The sequence below is a fragment of the Macrotis lagotis genome, chromosome 1 (assembly GCF_037893015.1).
Source record: "Macrotis lagotis isolate mMagLag1 chromosome 1, bilby.v1.9.chrom.fasta, whole genome shotgun sequence".
Taxonomy (NCBI): Eukaryota; Metazoa; Chordata; class Mammalia; order Peramelemorphia; family Peramelidae; genus Macrotis; species Macrotis lagotis.
The window spans coordinates 292477076-292500148 of NC_133658.1; the positions used below are offsets into that span (position 1 = coordinate 292477076).

General features: G+C 41.5%; 2 protein-coding genes across 6 annotated transcripts in view; both read left to right on the forward strand.

Annotated features, from left to right (window-relative positions):
* Nucleotides 1-10491, forward strand: part of KYAT1 (kynurenine aminotransferase 1) — a 66856-nt gene extending 56365 nt beyond the window's left edge. For all 5 annotated transcript variants that reach the window (XM_074210994.1, XM_074210995.1, XM_074210991.1 and 2 more), the window contains one exon: nucleotides 379-10491. In XM_074210994.1, the coding sequence (XP_074067095.1) occupies nucleotides 379-444 (66 nt within the window). In that variant the 3' untranslated portion in view covers nucleotides 445-10491. The remainder of the gene's footprint in view (nucleotides 1-378) is intronic.
* A 2319-nt stretch (nucleotides 10492-12810) lies between these two features.
* SPOUT1 (SPOUT domain containing methyltransferase 1) lies at nucleotides 12811-21317 on the forward strand. The gene is made up of 12 exons (XM_074211005.1): nucleotides 12811-12915; nucleotides 13198-13240; nucleotides 15579-15701; nucleotides 16392-16551; nucleotides 16836-16925; nucleotides 17194-17243; nucleotides 17884-18014; nucleotides 18206-18278; nucleotides 18737-18835; nucleotides 19577-19679; nucleotides 20280-20427; nucleotides 21034-21317. Exons 1-12 carry the CDS (start codon nucleotides 12880-12882, stop codon nucleotides 21091-21093), a joined length of 1116 nt encoding a protein of 371 aa, XP_074067106.1. The 5' UTR covers nucleotides 12811-12879; the 3' UTR covers nucleotides 21094-21317.
* The last annotated feature ends 1756 nt before the right edge of the window (nucleotides 21318-23073 follow it).

The following is a 23073-nucleotide window of genomic DNA, read 5'->3' on the forward strand; positions in this document are numbered from 1 at the left end:
CCCCTCTCAACTTCGGAAGGAATTTTTTTAGCACATCCAGGGACCCAAATTCATGCTAAAATTAATGCCTCAGTGACAAGCCTGGGATATAAAACTGGACAGGTAGGCAGATGCCTGATGCATCTCCAAAAGCCTGTTCCTTCTTTCCTGTCCAGAATCATTTCTCCTGTGTAGGTATTACTATCTCACCTCTCCCTGGGCCCCTTAACAAAGATACCTATCTTTCCTGGGCATGGCTGTAGATCCTTGTCTTCCATGACTGCTGCTGGCATGTACATCCCCCCAGGACTGGAGAGGGGCAGAAAGGGCTGTGGTACAACAGGAGAGAGAAGGCTTCCTGGCCCATGGGCTAAGCTGTTGATTTCAATCTCTGTTTAGAAGGACTCTACTTTGAAGGCCATGGATGACAAGCTACAGCAGTGGAAGAAAGAGCTAGAGCCTTGATTTCTGCACTCTGCTGTCTCCCCCATTCCTCCTCCAGTTTACTGTACTTGATTGGACCCTTCCCCCCCATCCATTTTTTGTGCTGTAAGCATTCTCAGGTCTGAGGAGGGAGCAGGGAAGCTCATTAACTTGGAAACCCTATAGGAAAGTAGAAGGGGAAGGGGATGACAGAAAGGGAGGGCAGATTGGGGAAGGGATAGTCAGAAATAAAACACTTTTGAGGAAGAGTAGGGTAAAAGAGAGAAGAGAATAAAGGGGGGGCAGGGGCAGAGTAAAAAGGGATAAAAATATAGTTAGAAATAATAACTGTGAAAAAAAGTTTTAAGTAAGACCCAAGACCAAAAGGGATGGATGAAAAAGAGCACAGCCACCTTAGTTCTTTCTCCCCTCTACTACCACCTATATCTCTCTATTCTTCCTTTTATTCTGGGATTTGGGGACTCACCAACTCATCACCCACACTCCCAAACCTGCAAGAGGATATTCAGCTTGGTCAGCATGATAGTGTTTTCTCTGGGGCAGGGCTTTCCCCTCCTTTATCACTTCCTCTTCTCCCTAATGAATCATAAAGTGGGATTTCCCTCCAGACTCTGAACACCTGAGTCAGCCACCCCAACTGAGGCATGGATGCCAGCTAGGCCAGAAGTCACCTGTCGTTTACAAGGACACCTGACAGCTTGGTTTCATCCCTTTTCAGTCCCATGTTGATATGACTTAACTTAGTTTTTCCCTCTCCTTGTTTTCACTTTCAAGAGTCTGGCACAACCTCAGAAGGGTCAACCACCAGGCTGTCTTATATAACCAATCCTAGCCTTGAGGGGATCCTTTTAGATTTAAATTAAAAGTGTTTAATCTTAAACCAAGAGCCATATTTTGCCTTTATAATAAAGTTTATTGCACCTATTGCTATTGTTTTTTTGCTCAAACTCCCTTTGTTCCTAAGTGGTCATTTCTTCTGCCAATTAAAATCTCTAGCCTTGGGGAGGAAGAAAGATAGGAATTCCTACAAGCCCTCCCCCAAAACCACTCCAAATATCTTTTAAATAATGACTCTAACCAAATTCTACAGTGACAGAACCCACAAAAAACTGAGTGAAACAATTTTCCAGCCCAAGACAACTTGGAAGAAATGAGGGAAAAGTCTGTTACACCAGGTTTAGAAAGGGCTTGGTTGGGGCGGCTAGGTGGCACAGTGGATAGAGCACTGGCCTTGCAGTCAGGAGTACCTGAGTTCAAATCCAACCTCAGACACTTAATTACCTAGCCATGTGGCCTTGGGCAAGCCACTTAACCCATTGCCTTGCAAAAACTAAAAAAAAAAAAGGCTTGGCAACAGCCATCCAGGAACAGACTGCAGGGCCCTAGGGGCACTTGAATCTAGAGTGGAAGCTGAGTCTGTTTCCAGACCTCTCAGCCCAGAGATTGCCAGGGACAATTGGGAAGATCAGCAGGAAAACTCTGCTGTACCAGAGAGAGTGGAGCCCAAGCCCAGGTCTCAGGATACCAGAAGCAGACCTGGGGAGCCACCAGGCAGCTGTTTCCAGAGTTCTCAGTTCACAGATGGTAAGGGGGTCAGGGGTCTCTTTGCTATCCCTGTGAAAAGACGCTATTGCTTTTCCCATACTCAGATGCAGTTTGCAGTCCAGCCTCCAGAAAAGGAGCTTTGCTGCCATAGCAGAGCAGGGACCCTCCTCACAGCTCCAGAGCAAAGGGGAGTGCTCAGAGTCAGGTCAGGAGAGCAGTCAGAGCCTCTCATAAGACCTTGGAAGAATTGAGGTCCCTGGAGAGGGTATCTCTGAAAACAGCTGCAAATACCCTCAAAAACTTGGGAATAGTGTGTCTACCTTAACAAAGAATTAAAATTAAATCGTAAAAGGGGAAATGAGAAAACAGAAGAAAAGAATTCATTCATAGACAATTACTTTGGTCCTATGGAGGATCAAAATACATACTCAGAACATAACAAAGTCAAAGCTTCTGTATCCAAATCCTCCCAAGAAAAATATGAATTGGTCTTAGGTTATGGAAGAGTTCAAAAAAGATTTTGAAAATCAAGTAAGGAAAGTAGAGGAAAAGTTGGGAACAGAAATGAGTGATGTAGGAAAATCATGAAAGCCAAGTCACTAGCTTAGTGAAAGAGAAAGCAAAAAATACTGAAGAAAACCTCTTAAAAACCATTGGGGGGGCGGCTAGGTGGCGTAGTGAATAGAGCACCAGTCTTGGTGTCAGGAGTACCTGAGTTCAAATCCGGCCTCAGACACTTAATAATTACCTAGCTTTGTGGCCTGGGGCAAGCCACTTAACCCCATTTGCCTTGCAAAAAAAAAAAAAGATATTAAGAGGATAAACTGGAGATAGAGGAAAGCCTTCCTGCAGGAGGGGGGGACTTGAGTTGAAGCATCAAAAGACCAAGGAAACCAGGAGACAAAGATGAAGTGGGAGATCCGCTTTCCAGTATGAGTGACAGCCAGAGAAATGTCCTGAAGTGATGGAATATCTTTTTTGAAGTATAGCAAAGTGGTCAGTCACAGGATCAAAAAGTGTGTGGGAAGGGTCTTAAATATAAGACTGGAAAGGGCATGGCTTTGAATGCCAGCCAAATAGAGAGTACAGCTATCCCTTCCACCCCTTTAGGGACAAGGAACCCTCTTCTCTGGAAAATCTGCATAAAAATTTTTGACCTCCTTTCATACTAGACAAGAAGTTCAAATTATTGTGGCATTTAAAAGATAAAATGTTGATATTATATAATACTATACATACATTTTATGCATTTCTGAGTTTCTAAATTTTTTCTGTCATCTGTGGCTTCCACAAAACTCCCCCCCCGAAAATTCTCATTTAACTTTTTATGCCAGGCCTCAGTATATCAAAAGGGGAAAGCCATGATGTGGGGGGATAAATGTATTTTATATTTGATACTAATGGTGATATTACTGGAGTTTTTTAAATAGATCACCATGACAACTGAGTGGAGGATGGATGAGCAAGGTGAGACATGTCTGGAGGCTGATCATCAGGCTACTGCAAGTATTAGAGCAATACTCAAATGATTTTTTATTGGTTTAAAAGAAAAGAGCTTGGAACAGATTAGGTATGCAACATATAGAGTTAAATATATTAAAAGAGGATAAGAGATAGCTCAGTGGTACAGTGAACAGAACACAGCCCTAGAATCAACAGGACCTGAGTTCAAATCTAACTAAACACACTTGATATTTGATAGCTGTGTGACCTTGAGCAAGTCATTTAACCACTTTGTCCCACAAAAACAAAAACAATAAAGAGTATAAGCTCAAAGATCACAGTTACTGGGGTGGGGGCCAGAAATTCATTCACTGTTTGTTGTTTTTTTGTGTGTTTCTTTGTTTTTGTTTTTGTTTTTTAGGTTTTGCAAGGCAAATGGGGTTAAGTGGCTTGCCCAAAGGCTGCACAGCTAGGTAATTATTGTCTGAGGTCAGATTTGAACCCAGGTACTCCTGACTCCAGGGCCAGTGCTCCATCCAAGTGCCACCCAGCCACCCCCAATTCATTCACTATTTGACAAAAATTGGTGGAGAAAGTGGACAGCAGGCTGACAGAAATTAAATTTAGATCATCCTCTCATACCTCATATACCAAGCTAAGCCAAATGAATATATGATCTAGATATAAAAGGTCACATCAGAAACAAATTAATGAAGAAAAGAAGAAAATACCTTTATGAAAAGTCCTTTGACTTTTCCTTTTGAGCAGCCAGGTCGTACCTTAGTTTCAAGGTCTTTGTTGGCGCCACACAGACACAACCAGCGTGTTCAATAATGAGAGTTCAACCAGGAGAGATGTGTAACAAGTTTTATTAACAGGACACTACATCACTACATCTCTAACTCACATAGTTGAGTAAGGGTATATATAAACCTAGTCCCCCGTTATCAGCATTCCTCATTTCCAGGCACTGTGAAAGAGTAATGGGCATGCCACAAAAGGTGTGTATCCTGGAATATGTTGAATCTTAAATAGGATAAGGATGAAAGGCAGAGAACAAACAGAGAGAAGGGCCAGAGCTCCTTCCTGAGTTCAGAGCACTCTGGTGCGGACATTCCTGTTGTCCCTGGTCTCAATGACTCTCAGGATGAACTCCTCATGGCCACGTACTCCATTAACCCCCTTACACCTTTAAGTTTGATGGATAGGGGAAGAGTTTATAACTAAGGAAGTGAAAGAGAGGATCACACAAAATAAAATGGAAATTTTGATTACATAAAGTTTTTAAAGTTCTGGCATTAACAAATCTAACATAGTAAAACTAGGGGAAACAGGCATCGAGGGGAAAAGTCTATGCTGCCTAAAAATCAACTCTCTTAAGAAAAGACTTAAATTGCTTCTACATGTGACAGAGGGGAAAAAATAATTAAATAGTAAATTTTCATTGCTTTAAATTTACATAAAAATTATCTGAAACCCTCCCCCCACCTTGAAAAAGTCTATGTAGCAAATTGGTAAAGGTTTTATATCCAAAATATATAAGAATATTATTCAAATTTATAAGGCTAAAAGCTATTTTCCAGCAATGGTCAGAGAATATGAACAGTCCGTTTTCAAAGTCAAGCTATCAATAATCATGAAAAAAATGTTCTAAACCATTAATAATTAGTGGAATGCAAATTATAGTAACTTTGGGGTTCTACCTCATTCATTGGACTGACAAAGATGACAAGGAAAATGGCAAATGTTAGGGGAATCTGTGGAAAAACAAATATACTCTGAGTGGACAGTTGGTAGAGTTATGAATTAATTGGTCTAACCATCTTTTTTTTTTAGATTTTTCAAGGCAATGGGGTTAAGTAGCTTGCCCAAGGCCACACAGCTAGGTAATTATTGTCTGAGGCCAGATTTGAACTCAGGTACTCCTGACTCCAAGGTCGGTGCTCTATCCACTGTGCTACCTAGCCGCCCCAGTCTAACCATTCTTTAAAGCAATTTACATCTCTTCCAAAAAGTTAATATAACCTGCATAACCTTTACCTCAATTTACCAATACTAGGGCTACACCTCTAAAAATATGGGGGAGGGGGGAGAGGAAAAGGAGATATCTACATGTACACAAATATTTACAGCAGTTCTTTTCATGGGCAACTAAAGAGGATGTGGTTCTCCTGGGGAATAGCTAAATAAATTGTGTAAATGAAAATAAAAGAATATGAATGATGAAATGAATGGCTTCAGGGAAAACTGGGAAGACCTCTTTGAATTAAAATAGAGCGGAATAAGCAAGAGTTAAGAGAACAATTTAGATAATGATAACATTATGGAAGAAAAATAACTTTGAAAGATTGTAAAGAAATACTGCAAAGATAAACCAAGAATCCAAAAGAATGGAGATGAAAGGCACCACTTGCCTCTAGACAGAGAGGGGAGAACTTAAAATGCATATATACATCTACATCTTCAGACATTTCCAGTGTGGGAATTTGTTTTGCAGCTCCATGCAGCTATATATTGAGGGCTTTGTATTTGATTTTTGGCTTTGTTATTTTTTTTTGTGGGATGGGGAGGGGGGATAGTGACAGTGACAGATTAATAAATAAATATTTATATGACAAGGTGGTTCCATTCAAATAACTGCCACTTTTTGTGATCCTGATCACACTTTGTCTGATCCTGGGCAAGTCTTAACCACTTTTGCCTCAGTTTTCTCATTTGTAAAATGGTATAATAATAGAACCCACTTCTCAGTATGGTTGTGAGGATTAAATAAGATAATATTTGCAAAGCACAGTACTTAGAATATAGTGCTATATAAATGTTAGCTATGGTCTTCATTGTTGTTTTTTATTTTTGTGAAACTGGGCAAGTCACTTAATTATATCAGGTTCCAAGCTTCTCAATTGTAAACATAAAGATTTTGGACTAGAAGATCTCCAAGATCTCTTCCAGTTCTAAATCTATAATCCTATAAAACTCAATTTAATGGTCTCTGAGAGGAAGTATTTTTTTCATCTTTTCTGTACATTTATTTATTTTTAAATTAAATTTTTAAAAGTCCATTTATTTTTTCAACTACATGTAAAGATAGTTTTCAGCAATCAATTTTTATTTGTACAGCTTTAAGTGCCATTTTTCTCCCTCCTACCTTCCTTCCCCTAGACAGAGAGTAATCTAATATAGTTTATGCATGTATATCTATATTAAACATATTTCCATATTAATCATATTGTGAACAAAAAGCAAAAAAAAAACATGAGAGGAAAAACATAAAACAAAACAAATTTTTTAAAATGAAAATACTGTGCTTTGGTTTGCATTCTAATTTCATAGTTCTTTCTCTGGATGAGGATGGTATTTTCCATCACAGGCTTGTTTTTTAATATATGTTTCATGTTGTGAATTTCATCATCAAATACAAGCATTTCAATATACAAAGACCAGGAAAGAGTTATGAAAAATGAGGAAAGGAGTCTTTGTCTTACAGGTAAATGAATGGAATAAACTATAAAATGGGTTGATATATAACAGGGAGGATGCAGGGAAACCATAAAGAAAGGAATCTGTCTCTTAGAGATTAAGAGCTGGGTTAACTTACAACAGGAATGCAAAAAATTGAAAAAGTATTAGTAAGTTTGAAAAATTATATGAGAATTATAAATCAAAAGTTGTTATATATCCTTTTTGGGATCTAGATTTGAACTGCATTAAGTTGTTCTCAGATATGATATCTGAGGTAAAATTAAAATCCTAACAGCAAACTGCTCCTTAGGCAAAATCGTTAGCAGTGAATTGTCAGAGAAATAATGAATCTTAGAAGTATTGAATGCTTGGAAAAAGTGTAACTCACATTCTGTATTTGAATCCAGGTGTAATTTTAGTTTATACTGGCCCCAGTCTAATTTTAAAAAATGGTCTAAAATGTGAATTCTTTTATTCTTTTGAGGAAAGATGAATGTGAAATTGATCATCTGATCTTAAGATTTCAAGGTCTAGTCCATGCTGCAGTATTAAAAGAATGTAATGGTTTAACTTCAGTAGAAAATTACAGAAAGAAAAAGTTTTTAGGTCAGTCTGTGATAAGTTAAAAATAAATTAATAATAATAATAATAATGATGATGAAAGTTTGCAAGCAGTTTGGTAATAAGGGTGATTTTCAAAACTGGAAAAACTCTATCTGCAGTTTTTACTTATGCTTTTAAAAGAAGAAACAAATAGTATAGTAATTTTGGTTTGATTTAATTCAAATTTTAGTCCTGAAGGGAACAAGAAAAGGGCTACCTAATAATTTGGCATTAGGAAATTTATATACTATACAAAGAAAATAATGTTTTCGGTTCTTATTCTGTAAGGAGAAAGTAAAGACCAATATTTTTAAGTCACATGGCTATAAAATGTTTGGCAGTTGCAATGTGAATATTAATTTTTTTTATTAACTCTTCAGTTAGATAACTCAATATGAGCTGATCCTCTGTATAATCTGAAAACATTAACTTGAAGTTTAAAGCTTATAAAATGCACAATTTTTATTATTATATACTATTAGAAATAGTGATAAATATAACAGAACTATTAATAAAGATATTCTCAAATAAACTAAACATTTGGGAATTTAAAATTATGATGTTGATAATAAACTTTATATCCAGCCCTAAAGTTATAACCCTTATTTGGGTTTTCACAGATCAGTCTTTTTTGGGGGGGGGAGTTGTTTTGCAAGGCAAATGGGGTTAAGTAACTTGCCCAAGGCCACACAATCAGTCTTAATTGGTTTGATCTCAAAGAAATTTTTTTTTTAAGTTTTTGCAAGGCAAACGGGGTTAAGTGGCTTGCCCAAGGCCACACAGCTAGGTTATTATTAAGTGTCTGAGACCTGACTTGAACCCAGGTATTCCTGACTCCAGGGCCGGTGCTCTATCCACTGCGCCACCTAGCTGCCCCTTAAAAAAAAAAAAAAAAAGGCATCTTGATCTCAAAGAAATTCAAAAGTCTAGTTTCCTCATGCTGACCAGAGACCCCACTTGTGCATTTCTATGGTGGCATGGGCCATTGCATACCTCTTAGAGATTCTTGTAGTTATTGAAGTAGGGGGATGAGAGACCTGGAACTCTTTGAAAGTCCCCCTGAGTTCAAAAAAAGGGGGGGATTTTCCTTTTCTTTATGTCCCTGATCTTTATGATAAAATGCTGTAATCATGTCAGGTGACCAATATTAAAATCAAGTATAGAAATTTTAAGTCATTTGGCTTACAGTTATCTGAATTCCAATAGCCTGATAGGCTGGTATACAGTCTTCCCTTCTCTTTTTAGCTGTATGTTCCTATGAAAATTAAGATTCTTTAATTTTTATGCTAAAGGACATTTAAATGAAACAATAAGAAGTTTTTAAAACATCATGATATGATTCTATATTTTAACAGTTTCAAGGTCTGTTTTAAGGAAAGGAATGTTAGTCAACTAAGTATAAAGAAGAATGACTGACAAATGGTCTATTTTAAAATTATTTCAAAGAGAAATTCATGTTCAGTTAAAGATTTTTGAGTCATTATTTTAACATTTACAAAAGATTAAAACTGTTTATTTGTAAAGCACTTACTGGATACTCTGTTCTAAAATGATTATATATATGTATACATGTTACAAGCTCAAGTTAATTTGGTACTCTTTAATGAATTCACTTTTGTAGTGGAACCCTTTTGGAAGTTTATTTTGTTAAATGGAGTAGCCTCCTCCAAATGGGGGAATAAAAAGAAAATAATGCCAATTATAAAAGTAGGGTTTTAATTTCTATTTGTAACTAAATTTTCTATGTATATCAACATGACAGTGAGCAAATTAAAATGGAAATTGTCATGCTCTACAGAGCTCTAGAGTTTTATTTTCTTTCTTTTTCTTTCTTTTTTTTTAGGTTTTTTTTTGTAAGGCAAATGGGGTTAAGTGACTTGCCCAAGGCCACACAGCTAGGTAATTATTAAGTGTCTGAGACCGGATTTGAACCCAGGTACTCCTGACTCCAAGGCCTGTGCTTTATCCACTATGCCACCTAGCCGCCCCTTTTATTTTCTAATGATGAAAATAGGAGTTTTAATCTGATTAAAAAGTTGTGTTAGTGGGGCAGCTAGGTGGCCACTTAACCCCATTTGCCTTGCAAAAAAAAAACCTAAAAAAAAAAAAGTTGTGTCAAGAAGTTCTTTTACCAGAAAGGAAGATCTGTACAGGTAACCTGAACTGAAGAGGACTTCTGGAACATACTCCAAAGATACAGAAAGATATCAGATGTCTTCAGAAGAATGAAAAATTTAGACCAAAAGTTTATGTTATGGTTTATCTTCTACCTCTTCTGTTTATATGGTTATATAATCAAAGGGGACTTCCCCCTTTTATTCTTTGTAATTTTCCTTTGATTCTAAAAGTGCATCACCCATCCTTATGCTCCTCCCTTAGAGACAGACCTGATATTTGTTGCCTGTCCATTACCAGGACAGTATAAACAGAATAACCTATACTTGACAAAATACAGGACATGGAAAAAGATATGTATGAGGAAAGAAAATGAAAAATTGTTAACGAAATTGGAGAAAGGTATAGAAATGAAGTTTTGGATGAAAGAAGAAATAAATTAGTTTTCATTTCTATATCACTTATGAGAAACTGAGGAAAGGAGTTTATGTCTTACCAGTAAACAAATAGGGAGGATGGAGAAAACTCTAAAATGGGTAGATGGTGGTGCAGTGGATAGACCACCGGCCCAGCAGTCAGGAGGACCTGAGTTCAAATTTGACCTCAGAAGCTTAATAATTACCTAGCTGTGTAACCTTATGCAAGTCATTTAAACCCATTGCCTTGCAAACAGCAAAAATAAAAATAAATTGGGTAGATATATAACAGGGAGATTGGGAAGGGGAAGTCTTTAGGAAAGGAATGTCTCATAGATAAGGAACTGGGTAAACAAACTTACAACAGCAAAGCAAGAAACCATAAAGTAGAATAGGAATTCTGGAAGAGTAAATAAACTGATAGAAACCAAATGAAAGGTTTTTACAAACCCAAATCAGGGTCTGGGTTGCTAGATTATAGGGAGTGGAGGGATGTATTAAGGAATGGGGACCTACATGGTGGGGGGGGGTGAGTAGTGGGGAGAATTAGACACTTCAGATAAGCTTTTGATTTCTGTAATACTCAGCCATTTGAGAATAAGGGGAGAGATGTATGTTTCTAGACAGGAGATAAAAGGCTATACTTCTGGGTTCCAGGTGTGCTTGCTTTAGGGTCAACTGTTCTTAAGAACTTCAGTAAAGAGTGCGTGAATAAGGCACTTGTTTCTTACACCAAGAAACTGTTAACTTCTGTAGTGTAAATTTTTTTTTTAAGGTTTTTGCAAGGCAATGGGGTTAAGTGGCTTGGCCAAGGCCACACAGCTAGATAATTATTAAGTGTCTGAAACTGGATTTGAACTCAGGTACTCCTGACTCCAGGGCCGGTGCTTTATCTACTATGCCATCTAGCTGACCCTTAAGTTTATTTCTTTAAAAAAAATTTACACAGGTGGCTAGGTAGTCCAGTGGATAGAGCAGCAGCCCTGGAGTCAGGAGTACCTGAGTTCAAATTCGGCCTCAGACACTTAATAATTACCTAGCTGTGTGGCCTTGGGCAAGCCACTTTAAACCCACTGCCTTGCAAAAACCTAAAAAAAAAAAAACAAAAAAAACCCAAATAAACTTAAGGTAGGAAAAATTTTTTCTTTTTTTTCAGTGTATTTTAAAAGTTGTTTTTTATTGATTTTCTTCTCCCCCCACCCCCAACCCCTAGGCATTTGAAGAAAGCAGGTCTCAAAGCCAGGTTCTAATCTTGCCTCTGACCCATAATGGCTGTGTGACTTGGATAAATCACTTAACCTCTCTCTAGTCCAAGATACAAATAAGACTCTAAGTGGTAGACTTGCAAGGGGAGTTCCCCAGGAGTTTCCTTTAACAACAACAGCCCAGATTCAGCCCCTCTTCCTAGCTCTTGGAATATGTAGGATGAAAAAAATTAACAGGATGGCTCTCTCAGTGGATGGATGGTTTTCTTGTTCTGTTCTAGTCCAGAGTTATCAAACACATAACCCACAGGCTAGAGAGAGCTAATATTTCTAGAGTACCTATAATATTTCAGGCCCTGTGCTAAGCACATGACAAATATTCTCTCATTTGATCCACACAACAATCCTGGGAAGTAGGTGCTGTTATTGTGCTCATTTTGTAGATGGGGAAACTGAGGTTAAGTACTTACCCAGGGTCATATAGCTAATATCTTGAACTCAGTTCTTTTTGATACAGGCCCAGCATTCTATATCTTTTATCTACCTAGCCACCATGAGATCCAAAATACTATCAAATGCTCCCCCCCACCAGATTGTTAATTGGAAAATATTTAACAAAAAATATAAAAATACAGATAATATGTGTCTGTTTTAATTCAGTCTGAATCCTTCAGGGATCCTTATTTCTGTCTCCTTTGCTGGATCCTGCTCTAGATCATACCCTTTTAACCATAGGTTTCCCTCAGGGTTCTGTCCTTGGCCACTTCTCTTCTCCCTCTATGCTACTTCTCTAGGTGATCTTACCATCTCTTGCTCATGGTTTGATGTTGCTGATTCTCTATCCATATCCTCAAACTGTCTGCTAACCTTGAATCTCACATGTTCAACTGCCTTTCAAGAGATTTTGAATTCAGTGGATAGTTTAAACAGAATATGCCCAAAACAACTTCTTTTCCTTTCCTCTAAATCCTTCTTCCCCAGTACTACCTTTTCTCTTACTATTGAGATAATACCATCCTCTCAGTCTCTAAGGATCCCAAGCTAGGCGCTCTCCTGGGTTTTTCCCTATCCCACATCCACGCTGTTACAAAGATCTGCCCATTTCACCTTTGGAACATCTCTCAAACGGGCCCCCTTCTCACCACTGACCCTGCCACCACAAGTGCAGATTTTCATCACCTTTGAACTAGCCTGCTGGTGGATGTCTGTCTAAAATTCCAATCCAAATCCATTCTCCATTGAAACACTAAAATGATTTTCTTTTTTTTTTAGGTTTTTGCAAGGCAAACGGGGTTAAGTGGCTTTCCCAAGGCCACACAGCTAGGTCATTATTAAGTGTCTGAGACCGGATTTGAACCCAGGGACTCCTGACTCCAGGGCCGGTGCTCTATCCACTGCGCCACCTAGCCGCCCCACTAAGCGGGAGCGGGGGTCGAGCGCCGGTTCACCCCGTGACCTTGTCCAATGGGGGGTCGCGAGTCAGAAGAGTCTGGTCCGGCCCCGCCCACAATCGCAGTGGTTGCGCCGCGCGCCGCTCCGCCCCGGAGCCCTTCCTCCGCCCCCATCCCCTAGAGCTTCCCGATTGGACGGGTGGCGGCAGAAGGGCGTGGTCTCCGGTAAGCGCCGCTGATTGGCTGGGGGCGCGTTCCCGCGGTTCGGCGTGGAAGATGGCGGAACTGGTGGGGAAGCGGCCCCGGTCCCAGGTGCGCTAGTGGGGCTGAGCCGGTCCTCGGCCCGGGGCCCCGGCAGACGGCCCCCTGGCGGGCCTGCTCTGCTCGCGGGCGGGTGTGGGTGACCCGGGACCCCACGTTGGCCTTGCCGGAGCTGCCGGGGAGCGCGGGCTGGATGGGGACCGAGGGGCCGGGCCGGGCCTAGCGGTGGATGCGGCCGGATTCGCTCCCGGCCGGGGTCCCGCCAGCGTCCGGGCCCAGCGTCCGCCCGCGCGGAGCGCGGGGAGCTCAGCCTTTGATCTGCTTTCTTTGCAGGGAGAAGGACGGAAAATCGAGTGGCGGAAACTGAAGAAAGAGAGTAAGGCCTGGGGGGGCCGTGGCCCCGAAGAACACTAGAACTGAAGGGCTTAGTCTTGGCTGGGCCTTCAGGATCATTTTACAGGGGGCAAACCGAGATTCGGGGGGCAGTATCCTCACTGAAGTTTCTCATCATTCTAGGGTGGTCTTGACATTGACCCAAACTTTCAGCTTTCCAAACCTTTTAGTGGTATTTGACATCTCTGTTTTCTATTTTAGTTTTTATTGCTGACATTTGGTTTTGCATTATCTTCTGTTCCAAATATTTCCCTCTTCCTTTCCCTAAAAACCATCTTTTGTAACAAAGAAAGAAAGCAGTGCAGCAAAGTTAATCAACCAGAGTCTAATGATTTATCCCACCCCTTCAGGTATAAATGGCGTGGAAAAATGTTTTAATGTTCTAGGCAGTCTATTAAGCCCTGGGATTTTCAATACAAGAAGTTTCAGTCTCATTGGGAAAGCCTGCACTGGTAGGGGAATGGTGAGCAGGGAGGAGACTGATTGAAGTGCTGGGGTAGGAAGATGGATAGGGGGTGCCGGAATTAGACCACAGATGAAACTGCTGGACTGGGATTAGGCTCTTATGGTGAATGCTCATCATTCAGAAGCCCAGGATCCCAGGGCCAGAGTCCAAAGTGGAAGTTGGAGTAGAGGAGCATGGCCACAGAAAGTCATCTTTAATAGCTACATAATAAAATTTTTATTTTATTAACATATAAACCGATATTAAACACAAAGTAAAAATATGTTGTGGCTTGCTTCTTTGAGGCCCACAGCGGCGACCTCCCTCCAGGAGGGGAGCTGAGAATAAGGAGTCAAGCCACTACTGCCTTATGCCTCCAGCTCAATTTTATTATTGCTTAGCTATTACATATATACTGTTAGGTCCTCCGGGGTAGAACAAAGAATAATGAGGTAATGGTTAGGGGGTGCAAGCGATGTGTAGGTACAGCTTCTTGCATTACAGGATAGGAGGGTACATTAAGGAGGAGATGATAAGGTACAGCTGTGTCTAGTGCCCTTGGACAGTGGGGCGGAATGTCCAGCTCACCTTCTCTCAGGGCGGCAAGCCAGCTCCTGAGACTGTCCAGGTGGCGGTTTACTTGGAGATGATTTGTGTCATGGCTGTTAGAATAGCCTGTGTACCCACAAAAATATACCAAATGCAAACACAGTTTATCAAAATAACCAATTGTGGTGGCTTTTTTTTTTATGGTGCAAAGTTTTTCAAAACATGCCTATTCATGATTTTTTTAAATTACAGGGTTTTGGGGGCAGCAAGGTGGCGCAGTGGATAAAGCACTGGCCCTGGAGTAAGGAGTACCTGGGTTCAAATCCAGTCTCAGATACTTAATAATTACCTAGCTGTGTGGCCTTGGGCAAGCCACTTGACCCCATTTGCCTTGCAAAAACCTAAAAAAAGTTACAGGGTTTTTCTTTCATTAACCTTTCCCTCCCATTAATATTCCTTATCCCATAGTCAAAGAAAATTTTTAAAAACCCTTATAAATAATTGTAATATATGTTTTAAATATATAATATAATCTGGTGAAAATAAATTCTTGTATTGGCCATGTACAAAAACCTTTTCACATTTTGAGTCTGTTGCCATTCTGATAGGAGAGAGGTATGTTTCATCTTCATCCTTTTAGTTTGGTGGTTATCATTGTTCTCGTTTTTCTCCATAATGTCATCATTATACAAATTGATCTACTAGTTCTGCTCACTTTCTTTGCTTTTCATCAATCAGTGAATGAATTAGGTTTTTAGGTTTTTATTTTATAATTTTAAAAAACCTAAGCATTAGCTATCATCTGATATATGATTAGGGAATGTCATATATTAAGTTTGACAGAACCATTTGGGGTTTGTATAAAAAAAGTGCTAAAGGTTTGTGATCATTTTGAATGAATTATTTTTATATATTCTTGTTTTTTTTACATCTTTTCAGCATTTTGTTTTTAAGTGGTTTAAAATCTTCGAGAGGCAGCATGACATAGTGGGGAAAACCACTTTCCTAAGGAGTCTCCACTCAAACATATACTAGCCATGTGATAATAAATAGGTCACTATCAGTGTCAGTTTATAAAACCTTGTAAAACAAATGATTATGCTTAAGCCTTCCATCTCTGAGAAAGCAAACCAAAAAGCACTATATAAATGTGAGTTTTTATATTCCACAGAATTTACATCCTTTGGAACTTGCTGTTTCATTTTCTTTATCTCCCCTAGGATTTGCCCATGATCTCTGCTTTCAGAATTGCTCCCCTCAGGCCAATGTCCCCTACCCCAAATCCATCTAATCATCCCCATGTCCCATCTGAAGATCTTCCTTCCAGGGAAAGAAGAAAAGAAGAAATGGAGGGAGCTAAAGATGATAAAGAAGTTGGAGAAGCAGCGGGCTCAGGAAGAGGCAGAGAAGCAGAAAGAGGAAGCTGAGGAAACACAAAAGCAAACAAATGGTATCTTCCAGGGACTTTTCTCTAGAAAGAAGAACATGCCAGGACATCAGCCAGGGACCTGTTTTTTTGTTGAATTTTGTTGTCATCACTGGGCCTGTGGTGACTGGAATCTCCTTTTGGGGATGTGAACTAGGTTTTTCAGTGAACATTCCCAGATGTGATTTGAGGGGCTAAGCATCTTCCCCACAGGAGTAAAAACCCCCCAAAATTCACCTTATCACCATCACAGCCACTCTTTTAGTCACAGGTCACCATGGGTCACATTCTATCATTCAAAGGGATAGGAAAGGGACACAAAATTCTAGGCCAATCCCTGCATTTTACTGGAGAGGAAAAGAAAGATGAGAGGGAAAAGTAGTTTACCAAAGTTACACTGAAAGTTAGTAGAGCCAGGATTATCATTGAGTTTTTAGAGTTACTATATTAAGAAACTATCCTTTGCTAAAAAAATCCTTTTCAGTAATTAACACTTTTCCATTAGCATAATAAACTGAGAACAGGCCCCTCAAAGATTTGGAGTAGGGTCTGAAAAAGGAAGAAGGCAGCCTCAGTGCTTGTAGGCCTGGGGTTACAGAAAGGAACAAGGATGCTAAGGAAAGAGCCCTGAGATGAGATTTTTAGGGGTTATGGTTTCAGGAATATTAACTGTATAAATTATGGAAAGTCACATTCTCTCTTTGGCTATTCTAGGGCGCTCATACACCCTTAGTGTGGCCCTCCCTGGCTCCATCCTCAACAATGCCCAGTCTCTGGAGCTTAGAACCTATCTGGCTGGTCAGATTGCCCGGGCTTGTGCCATCTTCTGTGTGGATGAGATTGTGGTGTTTGATGAAGAAGGTGAAGATGTCAAGTAAGGGGCTATCCTAATCAGGGAGGAGTGGACAGTGTTAAGAGAAGGGTGGGGGAAGGGGGCCTTTGCCTGCTCAGCACATAGGTCACATAGGTGATCCTGTGGAGGTCAGGGCTCAGAATCTCAGAATGTTTAGTCAAATGAAAGGGAGACTAGGTCCCATTCCCTAGGAAGGGAAGGCAAGAGATCTTTCTTTCCCTCCTGCCTATGGGACCAGTTGCTTCAGAAGCATTTGGGAAGAGCTGAGAATCTGAGTCAACTAACCTTTTACCCCCCCATTCCAGGAGTGTTGAGGGGGAATTTGTTGGCATTGGCAAAAAAGGACAGGCATCGGTGCAGCTGGCTCGGATTCTCCAGTACTTGGAGTGCCCACAGTAAGAAAAAATTTGTTCTGGGGGAGAGGGAAAGAGGAAGCAAGAGTGGAATGTAGAAAGCTTTTCCCCAAGAGAATCCCCTCACCCCTAGACCCTGTCTCTTTTGCTGGGGAGAAGGAAAGGTCCCAAATGCAGAATGAAAGGGGAGGAAGGGAGGATTGGAGAGCACAATGAGGAAGAGGAGGAGGAGGAGGAGGGAAGGTGCTTTGGACCAGACTGGAGAGGAAACTCTCCCTAGAGAATTCACTGAAAAGAACTTGTGTCCTAGGTATCTGAGAAAAGCCTTCTTCCCCAAACATCAGGATCTGCAGTTTGCAGGTAAGAACTCAATCATGCTCCCTTAAATCTTCCGCCATACCCACCCTCTGTTCCTGTACCTGTATATGGAAGAACATTTATCCCAGAGCCCAACTACCTGAGCTCATGTTTTTACCCCACTCCCTTCTCCCCTCTGGCTACTCCCACCCCCCAACCCAGCCCTTCTTAAGAGAAAGCTCACTGTGGAACCTTGCACAAATCAGCTTTCAGCTCTTTGAACCTTAAATTTCCTTATCAGTGAAGATGATAATACTTGCAATTTCACAGACTTGTGAGGAAAGTACTTTACAAACCTGAATGCTTTATATAAAATGTGAAGTGTTATTAGAATCTAAATGATAGGTGTTAGGTGATAGGATTTATACGAAAGGAATGTTCAATCTGCATGTTTGATCTTGGAGAGTAAATGCCATCTTCCTTCACTTTCCCATCGTGAGCCTCAGTTTCCTCCTAAAATGTGCATGTCTGACCACTTGGTTTTCAAATTTCTTCCAACTTTGATATTTTCCTCCATTCTCATAGCTCAAAAGTGACCAAGCAAAGCCCAGAACCCAGACCTGCTCCCAGACTTGGTCCTTTCTTGCATCCCCTGGATGCAAGATATCCGGTGGTCACCCTCTGACCTCCCCCCTTTCCCCAGGGCTGCTGAATCCCCTAGACAGTCCTCACCATGTGCGGCAGGAGGAGGTTTTGGAGTACCGGGAAGGGGTTGTATTAGACCGGCCCACCCGACCTGGACGAGGTTCCTTCGTCAACTGCGGCATGAGAAAGGTACCTGCCTGGGCCCTGGGCTGGAGGATGGGGGCTTTCACAGGTTAAGTACAATGCTTTTTGCACATCGCAGGAACTTAATAAATACTTCTTGACTGCCGTTATGCACATCTAATTTTCCCAGGTCTTTTGGGATGGGTAGGGGGGGAGATTCCTTACTCAGGCCCAGATCCAAATTCTTCCTTCCATAGGAGGTGCAGATAGACAAGAACCTGGAACCTGGTTTGAGAGTCACTGTGAGGCTGGACCAGCAGCAGATCCCAGGTATCTTGTCTCCGCCTCCCCGACTCAGCTGCCCAAGTGATAGACAGGCTTACCCGACTCAATAGCTCTGCTTAACAAAGCATAACCTTCCTCTTCAAATTGATCATTGAAGTTTGTCTGGCTCTTCTTTGCTCCTCTCCTAGTTCCCTGCATATGTACTTCTCCCTATTGAACTGTTATAAGCCCCTGAAGGACATTTTCATTTTTGTATCTCCAGTACCTAGTTCATAATGGACATTTCATCATTGATTGTTGGAATATGTCCCATAAACACTAATCCTGTCTTTTTTACCTGTTTAGATCCTCTTCAACAGCTAACATAGTCCTCTCTATAAAGAAAGCACTTAGCAAATAATCAGTTGACTCTGGCTGGAGAGTCTTAGGGCAGGATTTGCAGAAGGGGCCTAAGATTTACAGGGAGAGAGGTTCCCACAGTCTCCTGGCTTCTTTCCTTCCAGAGAGCAAGAGCCTCAAGGGACGAGTAGTATCAAGCCAGGAACCCCGCACCCACACTGGTCTCTACTGGGGCTATAGCGTCCGCCTGGCCTCCTGTCTCAGTGAGTACTTCATCTTCTTATATTGGCTAATGTTCCAAAAGAGCAAGGGCCTGACACTCTGGAGGTTTTTTCAGTTTTGTCCTGGCTATGCTCCTTATCTTTATTTGACCAAGGACAAATTATTTCATAGCTTTGGGTCCCTGCTACCCCATTTGTAAAGTTGGTGGGGGGAGGGCAGGGAATGGAAGATTTCTAAGGCCATTCTTTGTACAGGAGAAGGAATACTGGATTGGACTCAGTAGACCTGCGTTTGAATCTGAATTTGGTTATTTATTTATAAGTTATTTGAGTTGGGCAAGCCAGCCTCCCTCTGTTGGCCTTGATTTCTTCATTTGTAAAATGAGAGGATTTGAACTGGCTTGTTCAGTCATGTCCAATTCTTTGCAACCCCATTTGGGGATTTTTTTTGGTAAAGATACTAAGAGTAGTTTGCCATTTTCTTCTCCAGCTCATTTTACAGATGAGAAAACTGAGGCAAACAAGATTAAATGACTTGCCCAGGGTCATGTCTGAGGCCAGATTTGAACTCGGGTCTTCCTGACTACAGACCCAGAACTCTATCCATTTCACCATCTAGTTGCCCTTCCAGCTCTAGTGGTTCTAAGTTTTTTCTTCTTGGCCCAGAATCATCACCACCTAGGAAGCAGTTCTCAGAATAAGGTGTTCTTCTCAGAGTGGAAGGGAAGAGATGTTGCCTGAGCTGTGTCTCCAGGCTTAGCTAAGCTGCACTCTTCTTTCCAGGTGCTGTGTTTGCCGAAAGTCCTTTTAAGGACGGCTATGACCTGACCGTTGGAACCTCCGAGCGAGGAGAGAGTTTGACCTCCATCCAGCTTCCCAAATTCAAGTGAGTTACTATCAGACAACCACTAAGGGGTGGGTAGGCCATGAGGTCAGAGGAAGCACAATCCTGAGGAGCCAGGAAACTGGCTAAGATTCTGGGCCTCAAAATGAGGTGTTCCCCAAAGGCCAGCTGGTCTAAAAATTCTCTGCAGTGTTTGTTTAGTCTGTCTAGAGAATGCCAGAGATGGAGAACCCACTATCTACCTCTTTTTTTTTTATTTTTTAAAAGACAAATGACTTGAGAACTGATAAATGCAACCATTTTCCACCTCTTTCTAACAAGTCTTTCCTTGTAAACCAGTCTTCTTCACTATAGTTTCTACCAGGAGTTTTTAGTTCTGCCCTCTAGGCTCAAGTGAGCAGTCATTCCTTTTCCATCAGACAGCTCTTAAGATACTCAAGGACTCCAGTGAACTTGTCTCCTGGAGGCTACACATCAAGGAGGGTTGTGGTCATTTGTGTGGTACTTTAGAAATTCAGAGAAGGAATGGTTAAAGAGGCTCCCTGAAGGAGGTCAGCATATGAATCAACATTGGAAGTGTGAACACCTTAATTGGGGGTATGCATTTTCACCTTCCCCTGCTCATCTTTTTTCTCCTTCAAGCCATGCCATTGTGGTGTTTGGAGGCCTCCAGGGGTTAGAGGCTAGTGTTGAAGCTGATCCCAACCTAGAGGTCACAGATCCCAGTGTTCTCTTTGACTTCTATCTCAACACCTGTCCAGGACAGGGCAGTCGCACCATTCGTACTGAGGTAAGAATTCTAGTGCCCTTTCTCCCCTGGTTTCCACCTTCCTGTGATACCACTTCCTTTCCCACTGGCCAGAATTGAGCCCTGGCACTCTCTTGAAAACCTTTTCCTCCTGAAGGAATTCCTTTTGCTTCCTTTCCCATTGAGCACATTGGTCTACAGTATGCATCTCTTGGTGCTCTTATAGAACAAAGAGACTTCTAGCAACAATTAGGACCTTGGGAAGGTTCTCCTTTTATCATTGCCTCTCACCTCCAAGATGTCCTTTGCTCATCTAAAGCTGGTTGGCTGTAGACAGAAAGAGGAAGGTCATACATGTTACATGTTAGAATGAGATCCTTTAGAAATGAGTAGCTCTATCCCATCATTTTACAAATTTGGAAATGTGAGTTGAGGCTATTTAGGTAGGAACACTACTTTCTAAAAAGATGCTTCCTTCCATGTGTAGGATTATGCCCCAAAAGGATAATGCCGTTTCCTAAACCTGTTATACTTTTAAGAGGTATTGTGTGAATGATGAGGGGATGATCCCTGTACAAGAGATCTGGGAACCTGGGTCCTGCCTATAAGTACTGCCAAGTTAGGACATTGCATTCTCTTCTGTTCCAGGAAGCCATCCTCATCTCCTTGGCTACCCTCCGACCTCACATCTCTGCAGCCGGGGCTTAGCCAGACTGAAGGCATTCTACTTGTTGCTCTTGAGACTGACTCACCTGGTGTCGGCAGCAGATCTGCTGGCAGGAGACCTCAGGACCTTTGGGGGTCAGAGGAAGCACATTGAGAATCCACCAGTTTTTCCTGGGGATCCTGCTTGGTCCATGGGCCAAGAAGGACGGAGGTCCTAACAGACAATTTACCAATAAATGAAGTGGGGCAGTGCCCCTGACTTCATAGCTTGCTTTTACAAATCACTTTTAGTCCATTTCCAGGCTGTGCATAACAACAGCCCTTTAGAGTTTATAAAGCACCTTCATAGCCATTCTCAACAGCCACGAAGTTCCTGCTGTCTGCAGAGAGAGCACTGCTAGCTAGACAGTGTAGGTGGTTGTCCTCAGAGTCCTGTGCCCTTGTCACATCACACTGCCCACAGAGGAAGCTCAAGTGCAGAGGAGAAATGATAGCTGCAAAAAGGAAGCCCCAACTAGACTGGTGTGCAAGAAATGGACGCAGCGCCCTCTGGGACCAGCAGGTGGCAGCACGGCCGTGCTTGTCCCACCTCTGTCGAAGGGGCTGTTTCCAGGCGTGACCACAAGTGGCAGCACCGGCCTCTTGCCAAGTTCCACTTGGCTGTTTGTAGACTGCTTCCACAGAGATGACAATTTCCCATCCTGTGCCAAGCTCTCTCCGCTCCCATCCCTGTCACTGCCCTTCTCCCCACTATAACAGCTTCCCTCCAAGCCAGTTCCTTCAACTTAGAGTCCTGGGAGGAAGCCCTTCATGTCAGCTTTGGAGAAGCAGTTCAGGCAAATGGTGGGGACAGATGCAGGAGATCAAACAAGGGAGAAAATTGAAGTCGAGCACATATTTCAGGAAAATGCAGGATGGATTCAGGAGGATCTGAGTTCAAATCCTTCCTCAGACAATTGTCTAGCTGTGTGACCTTGAGCAAGTGACTCTATCCATAGGCTTAAATAAACAAAATTTTAAAAAAGAAAACTCAGGATAAGGGGACAAGAAACAGAAGAATCCAAGCACTGAAGGGAAGATAATTTTCTGGCTGTTCTCAGTATAAGGCAGAACTTTTTAGTCCAAGGGGAATGAATTAGGCAAGAGAATGAAGATAATTGATGAGGTGAGAAAGGAACAAGAGATGGGAACAGGGAAAAAGAGGGCAAGGGGAATAGTTTTGGAAAGATGGCTCTATGAATTTGTGATCTCCCCAATGTAGGTACTCCTTTCCCCTAGTGCAAGTTAAACCAATTCATGCCTCCTTATCCTGTGCAACTTGTCTATGTCCATGAGAAGTAGCATGTGGTAGGATACAAAATTTGAAATCAGGGAAATATAGATTCAAATCCCACTTGTGACCCTAGGCAACTTAAAATCTCAGAACTTTAGTTTACACCTTTATGATCTCTTCCAGCCTTAAAAGCATGATCTTACAAGCATCTCATAAGTGATCTCTTTATAAAGTAAAATGTTGAAAAACCCCCCTAAAAATGTTCAAATATTTCTCTAGGGAATTCCTGTGGTAGGGTATTCAATAAATCCTAGATGGATAATTTAATAAATCCCTGCCAAAACAAAAGGTACCCCATAAATCCTAGATGAGAACACAGTGTTGTCAGAGAATGGCATTCATCTCTTTCTTTTCCTGGGAGGCCCATTTGCTCCACCTGAATTCAGTTCAAAAGACTATATGGGGGCGGCTAGGTGGCGCAGTGGCTAGAGCACTGACTCTTGAGTCAAGAGGACTTGACTTCAAATTTGAATTCAGACACCTAATGACCTTGAGCAAGTCACTTAACCCCACTGCTTTGCAAAAACCTAAAAAACAAGGCTGTATCAACCAGGAGACACATACAACTATGGGCTATGATGATGATGATGTTTGTCCTTTGTTCCCAAAGAAGACCATTGACATCAGGGAGGTGATACTAAAACCACCAACCTCATTTTCCTCACTGGAAGTCATCTGGGTCCAATGGC

Excerpts from the sequence above, each read along its gene's own strand:
- SPOUT1 (XM_074211005.1), top strand. The coding sequence starts at position 12,880 with ATGGCGGAACTGGTGGGGAAGCGGCCCCGGTCCCAG. Across the intron at positions 16,926-17,193 it reads CAGTACTTGGAGTGCCCACA|GTATCTGAGAAAAGCCTTCT; the intron begins GTAAGAAAAAAT and ends CTTGTGTCCTAG. Across the intron at positions 18,836-19,576 it reads CCGCCTGGCCTCCTGTCTCA|GTGCTGTGTTTGCCGAAAGT; the intron begins GTGAGTACTTCA and ends TCTTCTTTCCAG.